At 39.9% G+C, this 24,235-nt stretch overlaps 1 protein-coding gene across 8 annotated transcripts in view; it reads right to left on the reverse strand.

The window, feature by feature from the left end:
- The window catches only part of ATP9B (ATPase phospholipid transporting 9B (putative)), a 217,153-nt gene that overhangs the window by 110,321 nt on the left and 82,597 nt on the right, over positions 1-24,235 (reverse strand). For 7 of the 8 annotated variants that reach the window (XM_032654355.1, XM_032654351.1, XM_032654354.1 and 4 more), the window contains 3 exons: positions 20,169-20,249; positions 11,553-11,628; positions 765-841 (listed from right to left, as the gene is read on the reverse strand). In XM_032654355.1, the coding sequence (XP_032510246.1) occupies positions 765-841; positions 11,553-11,628; positions 20,169-20,249 (234 nt within the window). The remainder of the gene's footprint in view (positions 1-764; positions 842-11,552; positions 11,629-20,168; positions 20,250-24,235) is intronic. The other variant, XM_032654352.1, reaches the window with a different exon arrangement.

The raw sequence follows: 24,235 nt of genomic DNA on the forward strand, positions 1-24,235 counted from the left end.
AGAAGACGACCTGTCCTATGAATTACTCACAAAGCAAGGTGTGACTCCATGAGAGGATTTTTTTGTTCTACTTAGATACACACAAATTATATTTCAAAGAAAAGTGAGTAAAATGCACAGTTAGAAAGAGCTTCTCATTCAGTAGATATTAACACATATTATGACTTGATACAAAATGTGTTGTTCAAATCATAACTACTGAAAATTCAAACTAACCTTTTGTTATGATTTAACTTACACACACGATGACTGCATAAATAACAATTTTAGGACTATAACAGGAATATAATTAATTTAGGAATATAATCAAGCAGTCTAAAAACTAAAATCTGGTTTTCAATATGCTTCTTCTGAAATGGAAATAACAAAACTGGTTTAACAATAAAACACTGTCAAATTACATACCATAAAAACATTAATATAGATTCCTTTATTTTAAAAAAGAATCATCAACATAAAAATAGAGTGCAAATTATAAAATAAATAGATTGAGTAGAAATTAAAAGACCCACAATTAACTGTTAAATTATATATACAACAATGAAAATTTAAGAGACATATAAAACTCTGATTAACCAAGAAAAAATAGTTTTGAAAATTCTTCTACACGAGCATGCTGTTATACAAACACAGAGAATTCATATCCTGAATCACCAACATTTTGAAACTCTGTTTCACAAACAAGCTACTCAGAACTACACGTGCTCTCTCACTGAAAGGAGGAGGTGAGTTCAGTCAAGCAGTCGGTCCTCAAGCTAGCCTACCTTATTTTTTGGATTGGATGTGTTCATTACACTTCGAGTCTCTTTTCCAGTATAAATGACAACACCTATTATAGTACCTGCAAAACACAGAAGTGGTCCTTACAGATAAACTTGAAGGATATGCACAGAAGTAATACTTGCTACTTAATCGTTTTGATGGAAAATATTATGACACCATTTGATTTTATATAGATTTATCCAACAGCATATTTAATTTCAGTAGTTCTAGAAAATCTAATCTCAACTTTAAAAATAAACTTTGAAAAACTCAAATGATTTCTTAAGTGATACTAATTTACCTACACGAAACATTAGAAAATGTACTAATATTCTTTTCACTGGCAATAGAAAGCGTGACACTGTTCACTCATTAATGCCTATTAAAATGGTAACTCTAACACTGAAGCTACATTAAGAGAGCTTACATTCTAACTGATCAATTCATGTGATCCCAAACAAGATGGTACCGGTGGTGGTGGTGGTGGGGGGGGGGGGGCACTTTCTCTGAACAAGAGTCTGCGAGCATCCTTTCACTGTAAAGATGCAGGACAACCAGGTACAAGAGCCTTTGCTCACATTTCAGGACACAGACAATGAAAACAGTAAGAGGAGTATTAAAAAGACAATATTTGATTTTGAATTTATATGTTATGTCTCTTTTATTCCTGTCTCCTGAAAGTTTGGTTTTCTAATTGTACATGTTAAGAAGAAATGATAATTTTGCGGTCTATCAAACTTAAGATAAAAGAACAGTAAAATAACCCCAAGAGCGATCTATACATTACAAAGGCTCAGATCAGAGGCATTCATCTCTGGAATGTCAAATTAAAAACCACGGAAGTCCGCCTCTAGAACTGCTGCTGTGCGTATATATTTCTAATTTTCACAAAATTTGAAGGCGAGAAACATAATTAAGGTGAGAAAGATGATATATCCATAATACTCACTGAAATCAACAACCACTGCAGAATTAACCCTAATAATTATAAAAACTCTTTGATGTCACATTAATGTAATGTGTGGAATTTAGTGAGTCCTAAGGCAGGACCTGTGGAGTAAATGTGACCGAGGTGATCTCGGGTCTACATAACAATGACAACTGTGCACCACACATCTCAGCACACCACCAAAAGCCTCCTCCACGGAACGCCCAGGAAGACAGAAGATGCCAGGGTACGTACAGCTCAGCAGTGACACCTGCAGACGTTACGTGTTTGCTCTTTTTTAGAATAAGCATCTCTTTTTTCCCCCTTTGTAATTGTGTGCCCTGGGAAGCTGTGAGGCTTGCACTACTGCGCTCTTCAAAGCAGAGTGGCCCCATGTGACTATGGACCCCCACTCCACCAACGGAGGACACAGAGAGCGACTGGTGACACCTGCACTGAGCTGGGCTGCAAACGGCACATCAGGAGCATCAAGGAGCAAGACCCCAGAAGTGAGGAACCGAGTTTCGTCGCCCACTTCCCAGCCCACAACAACTGCCCCGTGAGACCGAAGCTTGAGAAGCAGCGACATGCACGTGTTTTGGATCGCGAGCTGCAGGCTGCTGTGCACTCCAGCGCCCCCACTGGTCCTGCCTCTCAGCCTCCATGCTGCTTTTGTGGCCCTGCACCAGAGCTCTCTGGGTCCGGCCCCTTGAGTGACGCCCGAGTGGGACGGGTTCCCCTGCTGGCCGATGCCAGATACTAAGTTTTCTCTAAAGCAGAAGCCTTGCAAACTATGTGTGGTACAGGTTTTACTTTTAAATTTCTAATCGGTCACAAGGTCTAGTTTTGCAAAATACCACATCAATAAATTATTAAGAGGAACAAATAACAAAAAAATCTGACAAAACATATGTTCCAATCTTCTTAACATTAAATTCCTTCATCAAATTCTTATAAATTTTCCAAAAGTTTACTCTCATTTGCTGGATTTTCTACCATCAGTATCAGCCCTGGACCCCTGACTGCGCACAGAACCTGCAGTCCTGCTCTGGGGCTCAGCCTGGACCCCCATCTGGGCATATACATCCAGCAGCCTTTAGAGGACTCATCCCTCCTTCCAGGCTCTCGACAACTTAAGATCAGAATGCTCCCATATCCACCTATTACTGAAACATGGCAAGTTTCCTGGTTCTCTGAACCAACAAGGGGAAGAAGCATGGCACCCTGGGAAGTCGTGTTTGTCCCTCTCTGGTGCCCTCAGTCCTTGTGTCTGTTTATCTGTCTGTGTCAACTTGAGTCCTTGCTCCCATGCGTTTGGTTTCTACAGCCAGGGAGGAAGGCCTGAGCTCACTTCACCAGGAGGCAACTTGAACTCAATCGACACATAACTTTTTTTTTTAATCTGTATTGGGGTAGAGTTGATTTACGATGTTGTGTTAGTTTCAGGTGTACAGCAAAGTGAACCAGTTATACATCTACATATACCCATTCTTTTTTAGATTCTTTTCCCATATAAGTCATTACAGAGTACTGAGTAGAGTTCTCTGTGCTATACAGTAGGTGCTTACTAGTTATCTATTTTAAATATAGTAGTGACACATAACTTTTAAAGAATAAAATTTTTAAAAATCCTGATCTTTCCCTCTCAACTTGTAATCCAGTGTAAAGAAGATAAGAGCCCTTGTATTACTCCTGGAAATCCAAAGTACTTCAAACATATCTCAGTATACGGAAGGCTGCTTATATATAGAGTCTAGTAATTGCTGTATTACTCCTGGAAATCCAAAGTACTTCAAACATATCTCAGTATACGGAAGGCTGCTTATATAGAGAGTCTAGTCATTGCTGTATTACTCCTGGAAATCCAAAGTACTTCAAACGTATCTCAGTATACGGAAGGCTGCTTATATAGAGAGTCTAGCAATTGCTGTATTACTCCTGGAAATCCAAAGTACTTCAAACATATCTCGGTATACGGAAGGCTGCTTATATAGAGAGTCTAGCAATTGCTCACATTAATAGGCTTTGAAATAGAGTTAAGCATGTGTTGAAAGATTTGAAATACATGAAAAAGCTTGCATTTCAAAAATGACTGAACAAAATTTAAAATTAAAGGCACTTTATTTAAACTTGTGGAACGATTGTTTTAAACAACCTAAACACTCTCTCAGAAGATACAATACTCTGGCCACTGAATTCTATCTCTGGAAGAATAAGAAAGGGTCACCTATGCAGCAAACGTGTTATGATGCCTACATTTGTGTCTGTGTTGCCGAAGTTCACAAGTAGGAGCTACCACTTGCCAAGGTCATCCTGAGAATGAAGGTCAGGAGAGAAACACTGTGCACAGTGAATTATCTAGGATACCTCAAGCCTCCAGCTCGGGTTGCTTCTGGCTCTTTGAGAAGAGAGGCCAAAAATCAATAGTACTGGGGATCAGTGACAACATTCTAACATACAGGAAACAAAAGATGAAATAAATTTAAAAAGAAAAAGAGAATCTTCAAATATCTTTATGAGTGAACTCAATCTTGATCCTTTATTAAAAAGAATAAATATCAACATGATGAAAAAAATAGGATACAACACCTAGATACAACTAGATACAGAAAACGTAAAATCTGTGACCAGGTATGTAAATGTGGTACGCTGTAAGTATTTTCCTATAAACTATTACATGCTAAGTGCTGAAGGGCAAAGGCCATGGAGGACAGCACCCCTGGAATCAAATCCTGGGTACATGACCCTGCTAACAATGGTAGGCCTTCTGAGCCACAGCCCTTACCTGGACCTCAAGAAGGACTGGCCTGCCCTCCCTGATGTCTCTGACAGTGTGCTACACTTACTTCCTCTCTCTTTTTATTGTGAGAAATTAAAAAAATTCATCATGACAAAAAACCGACATCTACTACCTGAAGAGAATCTCCACCTATTAAAATTATGTTTGCTTTCATGCTTTTTTAGTGATGTTAAAACACTAGTGCAAAACTTCATCTCTGAAGAACTACAATTCTGCAGCCTGTACAAGGAAAACCACATTCACAGAAAGACAGACAAAATGAAAAGGCAGAGGACGTTGTACCAGATGAAGGAACAAGATAAAACTCCAAAAAAACAACTAAATGAAGGAACAAGATAAATGAAGGAACAAGATAAAACTCCAGAAAAACAACTGAATGAAGTGGAGATAGGCAACCTTCCGGAAAAAGAATTCAGAATAATGATAGTGAAGATGATCCAGGACCTTGGAAAAAGAATGGAGGCAAAGATAGAGAAGATGCAAGAAATGTTTAACAAAGACCTAGAAGAATTAAAGAACAAACACCTAGAATAATTAAAGAACAAACAAACAGAGATGAACAATACAATAACTGAAATGAAAACTACACTAGAAGGAATCGATAGCAGAAGAACTGAGGCAGAAGAACGGATAAGTGACCTGGAAGACAGAATGGTAGAATTCACTTCTACAGAACAGAATAAAGAAACAAGAATGAAAAGAAATGAAGACAGCCTAAGAGACCTCTGGGACAACAGTAAATGCAACAACATTCACATTATAGGGGTCCCAGAAGAAGAAGAGAGAGAGAAATGACCCTAGAAAATATTTGAAGAGATTATAGTCAAAAATTTCCCTAACATGGGAAAGGAAGTAGCCACCCAAGTCTAGGAGGCACAGAGAGTCCCAGGCAGGATAAACCCAAGGAGAAACACGCCAAGACACATAATAATCAAACTGACAAAAATTAAAGACAAAGAAAAATTATTGAAAGCAACAAGGGAAAAATGACAAATAACATACGAGGGAACTCCCATAAGGTTAACAGCTGATTTCTCAGCAGAAACTCTACAAGCCAGAAGGGAGTGGCACACGATATTTAAAGTGATGAAAGGGAAGAACCTGCAACCAAGATTACTCGACCCAGCAAGGATCTCATTCAGATTCGATGGAGAAATCAAAAGCTTTACAGACAAGCAAAAGCTAAGAGAATTCAGCACCACCAAACCAGCTCTACAACAAACGCTAAAGGAACTTCTCTAAGTGGGAAACACAAGAGAAGAAAAGGACCTACAAAAACAAACCCATAACAATTAAGAAAATGGTAATAGGAACATACGTATCGACAATTACCTTAAACGTGAATGGATTAAATGCTCCAACCAAAAGACACAGGCTCGCTGAATGGATACAAAAACACGACCCATCTATATGCTGTCTGCAAGAGACCCACTTCAGACCTAGGGACACATACAGACTGAAAGTGAGGGGATGGAAAAAGATATTCCATGCAAATGGAAATCAAAAGAAAGCTGGAGTAGCAATACTCATATCAGATCAAATAGACTTTAAAATAAAGAATGTTACAAGAGACAAGGAAGGACACTACATAATGATCAAGGGATCAATCCAAGAAGAAGATATAACAATCATAAATATATATGTACCCAATATAGGAGCACCTCAATACATACGGCAACTGCTAACAGCTGTAAAAGAGGAAATCGACAGTAACACAATAGTGGGGGACATTAACAGCTCAGTAACACCAATGGACAGATCATCCAGCCAGAAAATGAATAAGGAAACACAAGCTTTAAATGACACAGTAGACCAGATAGATTTAATTGATATTTAAAGGACATTCCATCCAAAAAAAGCAGATTACACTTTTTTCTCAAGTGCACACAGAACACTCTCTAGGATAGATCACATCTTGGGTCACAAATCAAGCCTCGGTAAATTTAAGAAAAGTGAAATCATGTCAAGCATCTTTTCCTACCACAACACTATGAGATTAGAAATAAGTTACAGGGTAAAAAACACAAGCACGTGGAGGCTAAACAACACGTTACTAAATAACGAAAAGATCACTGAAGAAATCAAAGAGGAAATCAAAAAATACCTAGAGACAAATGACAGTGAAAATACAATGATCCAAAGCCTATGGGATGCCGCAAAAGCAGTTCTAAGAGGGAAGTTTATACCGATACAAGCCTATCTCAAGAAACAAGAAAAATCTCAAATAAACAATCTAAACTTACACCTAAAGGAGCTAGAGAAAGAAGAACAAACAAAACCCAAAGTTAGTAGAAGGAAAGAAATCATAAATATCAGAGCAGAAATAAATGAAATAGAAACAAAGAAAACAATAGCAAAGATCAATCAAACTAAAAGTTGGTTCTTTGAGAAGATAAACAAAATTGATAAACCTTTAGCCAGACTCATCAAGAAAAAGAGAGGACTCAAATCAATAAAATTAGAGGGGCTTCCCTGGTGGTGCAGTGGTTGAGAGTCTGCCTGCCAATGCAGAGGACACAGGTTTCAGCCCTGGTCTGGGAAGATCCCACATACCATGGAGCAACTAGGCCTGTGAGCCACAACTGCTGAGCCTGCGCGTCTGGAGCCTGTGCTCCGCAACAAGAGAGGCCGCGATAGTGAGAGGCCCGTGCACCGCGATGAAGAGTGGCCTCCACCTGCCGCAACTAGAGAAAGCCCTCCCACAGAAACGAAGACCCAACACAGCCAAAAATAAATAAATTAATTAATTAATTAATAAAATAAAATAAAATTAGAAATGGAAAAGGAGAAGTTACAATGGACACCACGGAAATACAAAACATTATAAGAGACTACTACAAGCAACTCTGTGCCAATAAAATGGACAACCTGGAAGAAATGGACAAATTCTTAGAAATTTGTCCAAGACTTCCAAGACTGAACCAGGAAGGAATAGAAAGTATGAACAGACCAATCACAAGGAATGAAATTGAAACTGTGATTTAAAATCTTCCAACAAACAAAAGTCCAGGACCAGATGGCTTGACAGGTGAAATCTATCAAACATTTAGAGAAGCGCTAACACCCATCCTTCTCAAACTCTTCCACAAAATTGCAGAGGAAGGAACATTCCCAAACTCATTCTATGAGGCCACCATCACCCTGATACCAAAACCAGACAAAGATGCTACAAAAAAAGAAAATTATACACCAAAATCACTGATGAATATAGATGCAAAAATCCTCAACAAAGTACTAGCAAACAGAATCCAACAACACATTAAAAGGACCATACACCATGATCAAGTGGGATTTATCCCAGGGATGCAAGGATTCTTCAATATACGCAAATCAATCAATGTGATACACCGTATTAACAAACAGAAGAAGAAAAACCATATGATCATCTCAACAGATGCATAGAAAGCTTTTGACAAAATTCAACACCCATTTATGATAAAAATTCTCCAGAAAGTGGGCATAGAGGGAACCTACCTCAACCTAATAAAGACCATATACAACAAACTCACAGCAAACATCATTCTCAATGGTGAAAAACTGAAAGCATTCCCTCTAAGATCAGGAACAAGACAAGGATGTCCACTCTTACCACTATTATTCAATATAGTTTTGGAAGTCCTAACCACAGCAATCAGAGAAGAAAAAGAAATAAAAGGAACACAAATTGGAAAAGAAAAAGTAAAACTGTCACTGTTTGCAGATGACATGATACTATACATAGAGAATCCTAAAGATGCCACCAGAAACCTACTAGAGCTAATCAATGAATCTGGTAAAGTTGCAGGATACAAAATTAATGCACAGAAATCTCTTGCATTCTTATATACTAGCAACAAAATGTCACAAAGAGAAATGAAGGAAACAATCCCATTCACCACTGAAACAAAAATAATAAAATATCTAGGAATAAACCTACCTAAGGAGGTAAAAGAGCTGTACTCAGAAACTATAAGACACTGATGAAAGAAATCAAAGATGACACAAACTGATATACCATGTTCTTGGATTGGAAGAATCAATATTGTGAAAATGACTGTATTACCCAAAGCAATCTACAGAGTCAATGCAATCCCTAACAAACTACCAGTGGCATTTTTTTACAGAACTAGAATAAAAAACCCTTAAAAGTCGTATGGAGACACAAAAGACCCCGAATAGCCAAAGCAGTCTTGAGGGAAAAAAAACGGAGCTGGAGGAATCAGACTCGCTGGCTTCAGACTATACTACAAACCTACAGTAATCAAGACAATATTGTACTGGCACAAAAACAGAAATGTAGATCAATGGAACAGGACAGAAAGCCCAGAGATAAACCCATGCACCTATGGTCAACTAATCTATGACAAAGGAGGCAAGGATATACAATGGAGAAAAGACAGTCTCTTCAATAAGTGGTGCTGGGAAAACTGGACAGCTACATGGAAAAGAATGAAATTAGAACACTCCCTAACACCATACACAAAAATAAACTCAGAATGGATTAGAGACCTAAATGCAAGATCAGACACTATAAAACTCTTAGAGGAAAATATAGGAAGAACACTCTTTGACATAAATCACAGCAAGATCATTTTTGATCCACCTCCCAGAGTAATGGAAATAAAAACAAAAATAAACAAATGGGACCTAATGAAACTTAAAACCTTTTGCAAAGGAAAGGAAACTACAAACAAGACGAAAAGACAACTCTCAGAATGGGAGAAAACATTTGCAAACGAATCAACAGACAACGGATTAATCTCCAAAATATATAAACAGCTCATGCAGCTCAATATTAACAAAACAAACAACCCAATCAAACAATGGGCAGAAGACCTAAATAGACATTTCTCCAAAGAAGACATACAGATGGCCAAGAAGCACATGAAAAGCTGCTCAACAGCACTAATCATTAGAGAAATGCAAATCAAAACTATAATGAGGTATCGCCTCACACCAGTTAGAATGGGCATCATCAGAAAAATCTACAAACAACAAATGCTGGAGAGGGTGTGGAGAAAAGGGAACCCTCTCGCACTGTGGGTGGGAATGCAAATTGATACAGCCACTATGGAGAACAGCATGGAGGTTCCTTAAAAAACTAAAAATAGAATTATCATATGACCCAGCAATGCCACTACTGGGCATATTACCCCCCAAAAAAACCGCAAATCAAAAAGACACATGCACCCCAATGTTCACTGCAGCACTGTTTTCAACTGCCAGGTCATGGAAGCAACCTAAATGCCCATCGACAGATGAATGGATAAAGAAGATGTGGTACATATATACAATGGAATATTACTCAGCCATAAAAAGGAACAAAACTGGGTCATTTGTAGAGATGTGGATGAATCTAGTGACTGTCATACAGAGTGAAGTAAGTCAGAAAGAGAAAAACAAATATCGTATATTAATGCATATATGTGGAACCTAGAAAATGGTACAGATGAACCGGTTTTGCAGGGCAGATATAGAGACACAGATGTAGAGAACAAATGTATGGACACCAAGGGGGGAAGTGGCAGGGGGGACGGTGGTGGGACGGAATTGGGAGATTGGGATTGACATGTACACACTAATATGTATAAAATAGATAACTTATAAGAACCTGCTGTATAAAAAATAAATAAAATTAAATTCAAAAATTCAAATAAACAAACTGTTCATTCCCTGTCCTCTACAGGGGACATGTGCTCTGGTCTAGCAGCTCCCTGACCCTTCTGTGTATCCACGCCCCTTTTGAGCACAAACGCAGAAGCGCCCTGCATGGATCTGAGCCCCTCCTGCTCCACGTGCCAGGCACATGGCCCTCGGAACCCTGTCTTCAGCCTGCTGTGGCCCTCAGCACGAGGCCTCTGCACGCAGTGCCGAGAAGTCAGTGCCGCCACATATCCCCAGTGCCCACCTCACCTAGGCACGTCTGTGTGGTTTAAAATCTAGTTCACATGTTTCTTCTTCAGGGAAGCCTCTTCCAGACCCTGACCAGGTAAGGTTTTCACTTCTTTGTTTTCAAGGCCCCCTGCACTTTTCTGAGATACTTAGCATAGCTCAAATGACTTCTCTCTTTTTCTTTCTTTTTATTTTCGGCTGCACCACGCGGCTTACAGAGCCTTAGTTCCCCGATCAGGGAATGAACCTGGGCCCTGGCAGTGAAAGCGTCAAATCCTAACCACTAGGCCACCAGGGAATTCCCTCTGGCTCATTTTCTTCATTTCTTTCTCACCATAAGCTGTCCCACACTGTATCACCAGCGCCAGGTCTGGAGCGGAGATCCCATACACAACCCCAGAAGGAGGACTGTGCTCTAAGGGGAGTGCTGCCAGCACTGGTGACAGATGCCGAGACAGACATTCCTCCCGTGAGTGCTTCCCCGCATCCTATCCCACCAGCACCCTTAACGCTCCCTGCTGCTACCTCCTGGTACCATCCACAAGGTCACATTTTCTGAAGAGGTGATAATCACTTAGATTTTCAATGTCTCTCAGAGAAATTTACTTTACAAAATGTACATTTAAGTGGCCTCCCTGTTCAACCACTAGAAATATTCCAACATACTCCAATTTTACTTAAAAGAACCTTCATCGTGGCCCCTAAAGGCCCAACCCAATCTCCCTCCTAAGGTCCCTGTCTCATCTAATACTTCTCTCCCCCACAGACAAGCGACCACACTGACCTCCTCAGCTGTTAGATGAATGAGAAGTGGTCAGAGCCCTCTGAAGTCACTGTTTGCTTCCCCAGTTCTGCTGTGCCACCTGTCTTTAAGGCACACTGACAAGTTTGCCATGAAACAGATGTCAAAACTAGCAAAATGCCCCCTGCCTTGCTACACAAGGGTGCACGCTCCTTAGCTGTTTCAGCCTAGCTCCTCCAAGTGTGATAAGCAGCAGCGCAAGCCTCGCCCTGGGCTTGTCTGAGATGCAGACTCTAAGGCCTGGTCCACATCCACTGGACGGGAGTATATGTTTAATAAGGTCCCTGTGGTGCAAAGCACTTTGACAAACGTTTGTTTGGAGTCACTTAAAAACACAAAGCGTCTCCTATGTGTGAGAATTCATGTTAAAAATAGAGCTCATTTCTCACCTGATGCAACAACAGTGCTTGCCCACAAGGTATTTTCTATGCTGAGACTTTCATGAATGGGTGGATCACTATCTTCCTGTTCAAGGAGAGAAAAGTAAGAAAAAAGCAAATTAGCAACTTTTTTATTACTCGTACTTCAGATATCCATAGTGTTAAAAACAAGTCCACCAGCTGGATCCAGCTAACAAGCAGTGAAAAGGCAGTGAAAAATAGGGGTAAAAGACAGGAATTTACACAGAGGATTCTGGGATGATGGCGGAGCAAGAAGCACCAGGAATGGCCCCCAACCTGGGCCACAACTACAGGGACAGAATCTGTCTGATGTAACTAATTTAGAATCCAGAGCTGGTGAAGGCTTACAAGTTCCAGGGGAAGCGCTGGATGGTTACTGCAGTCAATTGTGGTGACTTTCAGGTCTTAGCACGTAGCACCTACCCGTCCCACCCTCAGCCACGTGGCAGGAGGCCATACACGTGTTTCTAGAGCAGCTTGCAGAAGCCAGCCAGGGTGGACCGAAAGGACCTTGTCCTCCAATATCAGGAACCTGTGCTCTGATGCTGCTTAGGATGGCAGAGATGCAGCCAAAGAGGCTGGTGGCTGTTGTTGCCACACCTCCCCCCTTGTTGCAAACCCCTCCCCCACCAAGTGGATTTCAAGCGCGAGTGCCCCATTTATCCCCCTTTGTTTTTCTCTTTTTCCCCTTTTGGAAGACAGATATTAAAGACTAGGACATTCAAAAACAACTGCATATACACGAAAAAACAGAAAATGATGGCACATGCCCAAGGAAAGGCTCAGAAAAGACATAAGAAAGCATTCAGTTTATACCTCAGGCTGATCCTCAGCAGAGAGAGAGCCTACCACAATCAAAAATAATAAAATAAAATAAACAAAAGCAATGACAGAAACCCAACAAACCCTGGTTTTGACTTCTGGAGTTACCACATTATTATATTCAAATGTACTGTGTTCAACAAAAAAATAACAAGGCATAAACACCAACAGAAAGGTATGGTCCTTTCAAAGGAAAAATATAAATCAACAGAAACTATCCCTGAAAAAGATCTGATGGCAGTTATACTAGACAAAGATTTTAAAAGAAAAATATTAAAGATGTTCAAAGACATAAAGATGTGGAGAGAGTCAAGAAAACAATGTATGAACAAAGCGGAAATGTGAATGAAGAAACAGAAAACCCAAACAGAAACCAAAAGAAATTCAAGAGCTGAAAAGTACGATGAGCAAAATGAAAAATTCACTAAAGGGATTCAAGGCAGTTTTGAGCAGACAGAAGAAAGAATTAGTGAACCTGAAGGTAGGACAATGGAAATTACTGAGGCTGAGAAAGAGAAAGAAAAGAGATTGCAGAAAATTGAAAGGGCCTAAGGGATCTGCAGGACAGAAAAAAACGAACCAGTATACACATTGTGGAAATCCAAGAAGAAGAAGAGAGAGATAAAGGGGCAGAGAGACTATTTGAAGAAATAATGGCTGAAATCCCCCAAAGTTAATGAAAGACATGAATGTAAGTATTCAAGCTCAGTCAAATCTATGTAAGAACTGAAAGAGACCCACACCAAGACACATTATAATCAAACTTTCGAAAGACAAGGACAAAGAGAGAATCTTAAATAGCAAGAAAGAAGTGAATCATCACATACAAGCAATCCTCAATAAAATGATTAGCAGATTTCTCATCAGAAACTGTCGAGGCCAGAAGGCAGTGCACTGGTATAGACAAAGTGCTAAAAGAAAAAGAACTGTCAACCAAGAATCCTATATCCAGCAAAACTGTCCTTCAAAAGTGAGGGAGAAATCAAGACATTCCCAGATAAACAAAAGCTGAGGAACACTGTAAATCAACTATACTCCAATAACAATTTTTTTAAAAATGCATGCTTAGCCAAATTGGGGAGCGGGGGAGAAGCTGAGGGGAGCTGGTGACCACTGGACCTTCCGGGCAAGAAGTGCTGCTCAAGGGAGTCCTGAAGACTGAAATAAAAGGACACTAGACAGTCTTCAAAACCACATGGAGAATTAAAGATCTCAATGCAGATGAATAATTACAAAAGTAAATATTACTGTAACAATGGTTTGTAACTGTACTCTTTCTTCTCTACATGATTTAAGAGACTAATATATTTAGAGAAAAAAAGCAAGTTATTATTCTAAAAGCTAGTATTATTGTAACTTTGGTTTGTAACTCCAAATCTTATTTCTACATAATTTAAGACACTCATGCATGTAAAAGAATTATTAGTTTATATTTTTAGGACACAATATATAAAGATATAATTTTGTGACAATGACAACTGAAAGAGCTGAGGAAAGAGCTGTAAAGGAGCAGAGTTTTAATATGTTATTGAACTTAACTTGTTGCAAACTCAAATTAGAGTGTTATAACTTCAGGGTGTTAAATGTAATCCCCATGGTAACCAAAAAGAAAACAGCTACAGAATATACTCAAAAGAAATGAGAAAGAAATTTAAACATTTCACTATAAAAAAAATCAATGAAACACAGTACAAGACAGTAATGCAGGAAATGAGAGACAATAAAACTATAGGCCATATAGAAAACAAATAGTACAATGACAGAAATAAATTGCTCCTTATCACTAATTACTTCAAATATAAATGGATTAAACTCACCAATCACAAGACAGATATTGGCAGAATGGATAAAAACAAATGATCCAACTATATGCTATCTACAAGAGACTCACTTTAGATCCAAAGACACAAAGAAGTTGAAAGTTAAAGTATGGGAAAAGATATTCCCTGCAAATAGTGAGCAAAAGAGAGCAGGGGTAGCTATACTAATGTCAGAAAAAAACAGATGTTAAATCAAAAAGGATCACAAGAGACATTCTGTATTAATTAAATGTTCAATAAGGCAAAAAGATATGATAATTATACACCATTATGCTCCTAATAAAAGACAATATATGAAGCAACAATTGATAGAACTGAAGGGAGAAATAGTTGAAGACTTTTATATCCCACTCACAGTTATGGGTAGAACAACCAGACTGAAGTAAGGAAATAGAGAACTTAACACAATAAGCCAATTAGATCTAACAGACATCTATAGAACACTCCACACAACAACAGCAGACACATTGTTCTCAAGTGCATATGGGGTATTTTCTAAGACACACCTTATGTTAGGCCACAAATTAAGTCTCAATAGATTTTAAAAAACAGATTATCATACAAAGTATCTATATCTACTCCAACCATGACAAGATATAGTTAGAAATTAATAACAGAAAATTCACAAAATTGTGGAAATCAAACAACATTCTTTTTAAAAAACAATGAATTAGGGAGGGGGAAGGGTAAGCTGAGACGAAGTGAGAGAGTGGCATGGACTTATATATACTACCAAATGTAAAATAGATAGCTAGTGGGAAACAGCCACATAGCACAGGGAGATCAGCTCAGTGCTTTGTGACCACCTAGAGGGGTGGGATAGGGAGGGTGGGAGGGAGATGCAAGAGGGAGGAGATATGGGGATATATGTATATGTATAGCTGATTCACTTTGTTATACAGCAGAAACTAACACACCATTGTAAAGCAATTATACTCCAATAAAGATGTTAAAAAAAAAAAACCAATGAATTAAAATGAAAAGGGAAATTAGAAAATACTTAAGAGACAAATGACAAGGAAAATATAATTTATAAAAACCCATGGGATGCAGCATAAGTGGTGCTAAGGGGGAAATTTCTAGCTTATATAGTTATATAATTTATAACAATTTATAACTGTTTGAATTCCAAAACAGGAAAGATCTTACATCAACAACCTAACTTTAGAACTTAAGGAACTAGAAAAAGAAGAACAAATTAAACCCAAAGTTAGCAGAAGGAAGGTAAAAATAAAGAACAGAGCAGAGATAAACAAAATAAAGAACCGGAAAAATTAATAAATATGAAAGTTACTTCTTCAAAAAGATCAACAAAATTGAAAAACCTTTGGCTAGATGGACTAAGAAAAAAAGGAAGACTCAAATTACTAAAATCAGAAATAAAAGTAGGGATATTACTATGATTCTAAAAAAATAAAAAGGATTATAAGAGAGTATTATGAACAACCATATGCTAACAAACAGGATAACCTAGGTGACATGGACAAATTCCTAAAAAACACAAAATCTACCAAGACTAATCATGGAGAAATAAAAAAACTAAACAGACCTATACCTTGTAGAGATTAAATCAATACTCAAAAATCTCCTGACAAGGAAAATCCCTAGACCTGATGACTTCACTGGTGAAATCTACCAAAAATTTAAAGAATTAATATTAATCTTTCTCAAATTATTCCAAAAAATTGAAGAGGAAGGACACTTCCTAACTCACTCTGTGAGGCCAGCACAACCCTCATATCAAAGCCAGACTAAGAGACTACTAGAAAAGTAAACTGCAGACCGATATCTTCTATGAACAATGATGCAAAAATCCTGTACAAAATACCAAAAAAACAAATTCAGCAGCATATTAAAAGGATTAAACTCTGTGACCAAGTGAGATTTATTCCTGAAATGCAACAATGGTTCAACATATATATCAATCAACAAAATACATCACATTAAGAGAATGAAGAGAAAAACTCCACACGATCATCTCAATTGATGCAGAAAACACATTTGCCAAAATTCAACACCCTTTTATGATAAAAAACATTCAATACACTAGGAATAGAAGGGAACTAACTACCTCCACATAATAAAAGCCATATATGAAAAACCCACTGGGTACACGATACCAAATGGTGAAACACTAAAACCTTTTCCTCTAAGATCAGAATGTCTGCTTTCACCGCAACTATTCAACATACTATATAATACTGGAAGTTCTAGCCACAGCAGTTGTACAGGAAAGAGAAATAAGAGGCACAATTTGGAAAGGAAGATGTAAAATTATCTCTGCTTGCAGATGTTATGATCGTATATGTAGAAAATCCTAAAGAGTTCACAAAAAAATGGTTGGATCTAATAAATGAATTCAGCGAAGTAGCAGAATACAAATTCATCTTGCAAAAATCACTTGCGTTTCTATATATGAATGATCTGAGGAAAAAAATTACAAAAACAATTCCACTTATAATAGCATCAAAAACAATAAAATATTTAGGAATTAATTTAACCAAGGAAGTGAAAGATTTGTACAATGAAAACTACAAAATATTTCCAAAAGAAAGTAAAAAAGACATAAATAAATGGAAATGCATCCCATGTGCATGGATGAGAAGACTGAATATTGTTAATATGTCAGTATTACCCAAAGTGATTTACAGGTTCAATGCAATCCCTTATCAAAATCCCAATGACATTTTTTTCAGGAATAGAAAAATCCATTCTAAGATTCATATGGAGTATCAAGGGAACTGAAATATTCAAAACAATCTCGAAAAAGAAAAACTAAACTGGAGGGCTCATACTTCCTGATTTGAAAATGTAATACAAAGTTACAGTAATCAAAACAGTATAGTGCTGCCTAAAGACAGACATACAGACCAAGGGAATAAAGTGGAGAGCCCAGGAAAAAACCCTTGCATATAAGGTTAAATGTTTTGACAAGGGTGCCAAGACCACGCAATGGGGAAAGGACAATCTTTTCAACAAATGATGCTGACAAAACTGGATATCCATATGCAGAGGATGAAGTTACCCTTCCCTAACAATATATACAAAAATAACTCAAAAGGGATCAAAGATCTAAATGCAAGACTTACAATTATAAAACACTTAGAAGAAAACATAGGACAAAAGCTTCATGATATTAGGTTTTGCAATGATATTTTGGATATGACAGCAAAGTCACAAGTAACAAAGGAGAAAATAAACAAACTGGACTTCATGAAGATCAACGAATTTTGTGCTTCAAAGGCACTATCAACAGACTAAAAGGCAACTCACAGAATGGAAGAAAATACGTACAAATCAAGTCCCTGAGAAGGAATTAATATCCAGAATATATGGAGAACTCCTCAAACTCAACAAAAAACCCAAACAACCCAATTTGAAAATGGGCAAAGGACTTGAATAGACATTTCTCCAAAGAAGGTATACAGGGCTTCCCTGGTGGCGCAGTGGTTGAGAGTCTGCCTGCAGATGCAGGGGACACAGGTTCGTGCCCCAGTCCGGGAAGGTCCCACATGCCGCAGAGCAGCTGGGCCCGTGAGCCATGGCTGCTGAGCCTGCGCGTCCGGAGCCTGTGCTCCGCAACGGGAGAGGCCCGCGTACCGCGAAAAAAAAAAGAAGGTACACAAATGGCCATAAAGAACATGAAAAGATGCTCAACATTGCTAATCACTAGTAATGTGCAAATCAAAACCAAAATGAGATAACTTCTCAAACCCAGTAACATGGCTACTATCAGAAAATCAGAAAACAACAAGTTCTGGTGAGGATGTGGAGAAACTGGACCCTCTGTTCACTGCTGGTAAGAATGTAAAACAGTATAACCACTGCTTTTGGCAGTTCCACAAAAATTGAAAATGGAATTATCATATGATCCAGAAATTCCACTTCTGGGTATATACTCGAAAGAACTAAAAGGAAGGTCTCAAAGATGTATCTGTATTCCCACATTCATAGCAGCATTATTCACAATAGCTAAAACACAGAAGCAACCCTACCTGTCCACACAGGTGGGGTGCTATTCCTCAAGAAACAATTCACTTTAGGATTATAAACTGGTGTTTCTTTTAACTGTGCCTTAGTTATATCATCTGTAAAGAGGAGAGTTCTTCAATTCATTCAGATGTGTATTTGGTATCTGAATATACACCAAGCCCTGTATTAGAAACTGGAGCTATGATAAGAAGTAAGACAGCCATTCACCTAAGTAGTTTCTGGTTTCATGTGAGAGCTAAACGAGCACAGAACAATGACAAAATAGAACCCCAAGGGCAAATATAAAGGCAGGCAGAAGTGCAACAATATCAAAGAAAAGGGAATACAAGGAAGCCTTCCAAATGATGGTACTTAAACTGGGTCTTGAAATGCAGGAGCTCCACAGACAGCCGTTGATTAAAGGGGTTTCTCTACTCCATACTCTGAAGCCAGCACACGGCCATTCTCTGTTTCCGCAGACACACACACACTCTTGCCTTCATTTCAAAGTCCCTTAGGAGTTACAGTTTGTCAAGTAAAATATGTTACACTTGCTGCATTTAGTAGTTTTAGCTTAAAAGTATCTATTGATAATTATATGGCTGCATCAATATAGAAAATACTAAGGAAATATATATCTTAAGCGGGGAAAAAAATGAGGCTTATGTTATTCCAGTATGTACGTACATGGGAAACAATTTGAAGGGGAAGAGTCAAAAGAATAAAATGACTCTTTATATTAGGATGGTAAGGCTATAAAAATTTTAAACACCTTTAACCTTTTTATTTTTATATAGTTTTATACTAATGGTGATAACATATTTATAAACTTCCAAATATATCAGGAACCAAATCAAGCTCTCACCCAGTGGCTCCCACACCATCATCACAGTCTTCACAACACAGGAGCTTATCCAAGTCCTTGGCTACAGCGCTCCAACACCTTCCCTGTTTCTTCCACAGAAAACTGTCCGGCAGGGAACCACCCTGTGCTTACAGCCAGGGCAGCCGTTCAAGGTAAAGAGAGAAAAGCTGCCTAACTCAGAAACAGATAATCCAGGAATACTGAGTTTTCCTAATAACTGCCTAACTCAGAAATAGATAATCCAGGAATACTGAGTTTTCCCTTTGACTTTAATGGTTTTATAGAACAAAGTATCAGCTCTAAAAAGAGAGAAGTAGATGGCTATACCAAAATGCCATAATAATGAAGAGAATGCAGAATGAAACACACATGTATATATAAGGAAATGGATGTGCACATACAGATATCCATCCAGCCAGTTAATAAAAATCAAGAAATGATGTGTATATCATAATGTATTAACTATTATCCAAAATCAAAACTGAAATAGCTGAATTACTTCATTTTACTGACTCATAATATTTTAAGGGAAAAGGATCTTATCAAGAATAAATATGCTGGGCCTTCCCTGGTGGCGCAGTGGTTAAGAATCCGCCTGCCAATGCAGGGGACACGGGTTTGGTCCCGTCTGGGAAGATCCCACATGCCGCAGAGCAACTAAGTCCGTGCGCCACAGCTACTGAGCCTGAGCTCTAGAGCCCACGAGGCACAACTACTGAGCCCGCGTGCCACAACTACTGAAGCCCACGCGCCTAGAGCTCACGCTCTGAAACAGGAGAAGCCGCCACACCGCAACGAAGAGCAGTCCCCGCTCACTGCAACTAGAGAAAGCCCGCGCACAGCAACAAAGACCCAACGCAGCCAAAAATAAATAAATAAAAATTTTAAAAAAAGAGTAAATATGCTAAAAATAGAAAAACTGTACTGAATGTACCCCAAAGAAATATTTGCTATAGGAAAATTTAAGAACTTGAAACATTCTCTAGGTCTTCACTTTTTAGTTCAGAACTTGTTTGAATTGATTATTGATTTAATTACTTTTTCAAAATAAATGTTTGCTACTTTTAACTTACACAATGAATATATCAGTGAATATATTTGTGTTTAACAAAAGACTTAACTTACCCTGGTAAATGTGCCTTCAAAACTATGAATATCCAGTTGTGGTTTCTGAGCATAAACATAAGCATTGATAGAAAAAAGGTCCTGGAAAACAGAATATCTGAATTAATTCCATAATAATTAAGCAAAATGACTTGGAAATTTTCCAATTACCAATTAATACTTTTCATATCTTATTTACCAAAAGTGACGGTTTTCTTATGTTTTGTTGCCAACGCTACGGAAGAGGATGGAAGAGAACTCAAAGGAACAGTTTTTAAGGCCAACAGAGGTGTGCGGACTCTCCCGACTCCAATGGACAACTGCTGCCCCCTGGCAGGTTGTGTCAGCAGCAGCCGGCAACGCTTATAAGACACAGGGCACCGAGGCAGCCCCGCGGCCCGCAAGCCTGCCCCACCTCCTGAGACTCACACCTAACGTTGCGGTCTGATTACTAAGAGCGCTGTCCCAGCAAGGGGGTGACCTGTCCTGGGCCACGCCCAAGATTAACGCTCAGGATGGAAGGGGTGGGGAGCTATGGAGAGCCATCTGAAAAAGTCTGAGGATTCAGCGTTCTTCTTGACCAAATCCTGAACATGGTGTGTCTTCCCGGTTAAGTTATAGGAAAATATTTTCCTGCAAAAAATACTTTGTTTCTTGCCTAAAACCCTTCCAGCTGCAAGGCCTGGGGAGGAAGGGATGTCTGAAGAGACAGAGTTAGGATTGCCGCCTGGTGCACGAGGATCCTGTGATGACAGAAGGAACACAGCCCTGACCCTGGGGAGGAGCAGAGGGAGGACAAGATCAGCCGAGCCTCCCACAGGCGTCCACAGGTTCCCCTCCCGCTGAGGAAACCTGCACTGCCCTGACCGCTTCTGCCAGAGGCTGGCGCCTGAAACCCAAAGGGGCCGCTGGGCACACCTGACAGCTCGGGCTCCTCGGTGACGGTGCACGGGCACTGCTTCAACCCTCCCGAAGGGCTCACCGACACCAAGAATGCGGGCTGGTCTCACCCAGCTGCGCCGGGTCTAAGGATAACAATGCTGCGTATACTTTTGCTGCAAATACGCTCCGGCCAAGCGAGTGGGCTGTGCAGCAAGTTTAACACAGCAGGCCTGAGAAAGCCCTGCTTGCAAGGCTGGCCCTTGGCTGGGGTCTGGGAATGTGGATCCCAGGAGAGCTGCCACCCTTCCCAGATAAGAGTGTGCCTAAACCAGTTATTCAAGCAACACGGCTCATGCCGAACACCCACTTTCCTTCTTGCGGGGGGCGGGGGATATGGGGGGGGGTGCGTCTGGCATGTGGTACATCCCAGGCAGAGGGTGCCTCCAGGCCCAGCCCCCAGTAAAGGCCCTGTGAGTCTCTAATGAGCTTCCCTGGTAGAAACTACTTCCCACGTGTTCCCACATTATGGTGGGGACCTCAGCGTGTCCTGTGTGGGTCCCCTGGGAGGGGAGTCTGGAAGCTCTTGCCTGCTTTCCTGCGATGTCGCCCTGTGCCTGTTCTCTGTGCTGACTGCTCTGAGCCCTTTCACTGTAACCACTCGTGGCCACGAGGAGGACAAGACGCTGAGCCCTGGGAGCCCTCCGAGAGAATCATCAAAACTGGGGGCGTCTGGAGGATCCCCCGTCATAGACAGTTTGCCATTTTTATACGTTTCGTTTGTTTCCTGTTTTGTTTTGGGTTTGCCTCATGGCTGCTAACACTTAGAAAACACAGCCTTCCGGACATGAAGAACAAAGGTCAGACCACAGACGCTGATGCGCGAGAGGAGTGGGAGGCCTCAGGGGGCCGCAGTGCTGTGCCCGCTCTGATGCTCAGCCCAAGCCGCTCGTGCAGGCAGGTTTCAGGCAGTCCGGCTCAGCCAGAAGAAAGGAACAAAGACCTCCGCGGCTCCTCACAGAAGGGAAGATGGAGCTGGCAGTCTGACTTCAGTCAGTTACCACCAGTCAAAACAAAACCAAACAAAACCCCCAATGCTCTTCAGAAGAACATCAGAGAATCCAGAGTCTCTACAATGCATCAGTAATGTTGAAGATCCAATTAAAACCAGACACAGGAGGAAATGAGAACACAGGATCCACATTCAAGTAGAGTCCAATCAAAGAAGACTAATTCTGAGATGACTAGACATCAGAATTAAGAGATGAGAATTTCAAAGCAGTTACTAGAACATCTCAAATTTTTAAAGGAAAACATTCTCCTAATAAACAAACAGGAAACCACAGCAGAGAAAAAGAAAACACGTATACAAAAAAAGAACCAACTGGAAATTCTATAATTGAAAAAACTACGTCTGAGATAAATTCATTAGATGGCTTAACAGCAGACTGGAGAACAGAGTCTGTGAACTTGAAGGCAGGTCAAGAGATGATGAATCCCAAGAACACAGAGGAGAGAGATCTTGAAAGTGAGCATGGCCACAGTGTCCCTGAGAGAACAGCAGGAGTTTGTTTGCAGTTGGGTTCCCGGAAGCAGCACACAGAGAGAATGAGGAAGAAAAGGTATTTGAAGAAACAATGACTGAAAATACGCCAAACTGGCTGACAGCCATAAATGTGCAGATTCAGGAAGCCCAGCGAACCCTAGACAGATGAGTAAAATTTTAAACAATCAAAGTCACAGCATAATAAGAGACCAAAGATAGAGAAAAATCTCAAAAATACCTGGAGAAAAATGACACATTACATGCAGGCAAAAACTAGCAAAATAACACTGATTTTTCATCACAAATAATGAAAGCAGAACACAATGGAACAAAACATTTAAAGTGCTGTGGGGAGAAAAAACTGGTCGACCCTGATTTCAATATTCAGCAAAAATATACTTCACAAAAACAGGACAGGTGAAACTAAGATATTTTCGGATAAATGAAAATGCGAATTCACTGCTAGCAGACATACACTACAAGAAATGCTAACAGAAGTTCTTTAGGCTGAAGGGAAATGATATCCAGTAGAAACTCAGATCTTTAGGAAGGAATGGTAAGGAACAAACATGGTTAATATCAAAAGAAAAACAAAAATCCTGTCTTTTCACTTTACTTCTTTAAGATACAGATAAAACAGAACAGTTTATGATATACATAGATACACTGCATATACAAAAAGTATATAAATGCATACAAATATATATGCACACAAAAAATGTGCAATGTGCTTCAGCGTCAAAAATGAGTGGGGTAAATGGATCTATTCAATTACAAGGTTCTTAATTTAATGTGAAGTGATACAATGTTAAGTTTTCAAGATACACTTTTAGTTAAATGCATATTGCCATCTCTAGCAAGTAGTAAAGACATGCAAAGAGGTAGAGTAGCTGAAAAGCCAATGAACAAAGCAAGTCAGCTTTCTAAATATATTCAAGTAACCTAACCCTGAGGAAGCCACACCTGAGACACTAGAGTTGGCTGAAGGCCTGAGGGCTAAGAAAAAGGGGTCGGCAGAGGGAGAGGCTAGGAGAAGGCAAGGCAGAGAGTAACCGGCAGGTGGAGGTCTCGAGAAAGCAGGGGGAAGCAAAGGCGGTGGAAGACTTCCCTTCAGACAGGAGAGGGGACACGGCTTCGCTGCACCAGCAGGTAGGGGGGTGAGGTGCCGGGACGGTGGGAAATGGAGGGGATTTCCATTTGATATAATGCTTTTTCTCTGCAAGGTAAGATCATCTGATGAAAGGCGGGTGGATCAGAAATTACAGGAGAGTGGAAAAGTGGGAAAGCACTGCTATCGAAAAGAGGAACCGCAGCTGACCCCCACACACACAAAGGATGACAGGCTGGCAGTGGCAGGGGTTTCCCTATCTTGTCTGTGGTGATGGTTTCACTGGTGTAGCGAAGTGCACAGTTTAATTCTGGGCAATTTCTTGGATGCCAATCTTACCTCGGGACAGTTAACAACACGCAGAGGAGGAGGACAGGTGGTGCTGAGGACCAAGCTAGACCCGGAAGTGCCACTCTGCTTCCCCTGTTGAGCCACGTTCCTGTCCTGATACTCGATGGACCTCTGCCATCACGTGTCTTTCCAAGAGGTCTTACTCTGCTCTTGATCTTTTCTCACAGCTCCTGTCTGGACTTAATGTCCTCCCAGATTTCTTAC

This window comes from Phocoena sinus, chromosome 14 (assembly GCF_008692025.1).
Source record: "Phocoena sinus isolate mPhoSin1 chromosome 14, mPhoSin1.pri, whole genome shotgun sequence".
Lineage (NCBI taxonomy): Eukaryota > Metazoa > Chordata > Mammalia > Artiodactyla > Phocoenidae > Phocoena > Phocoena sinus.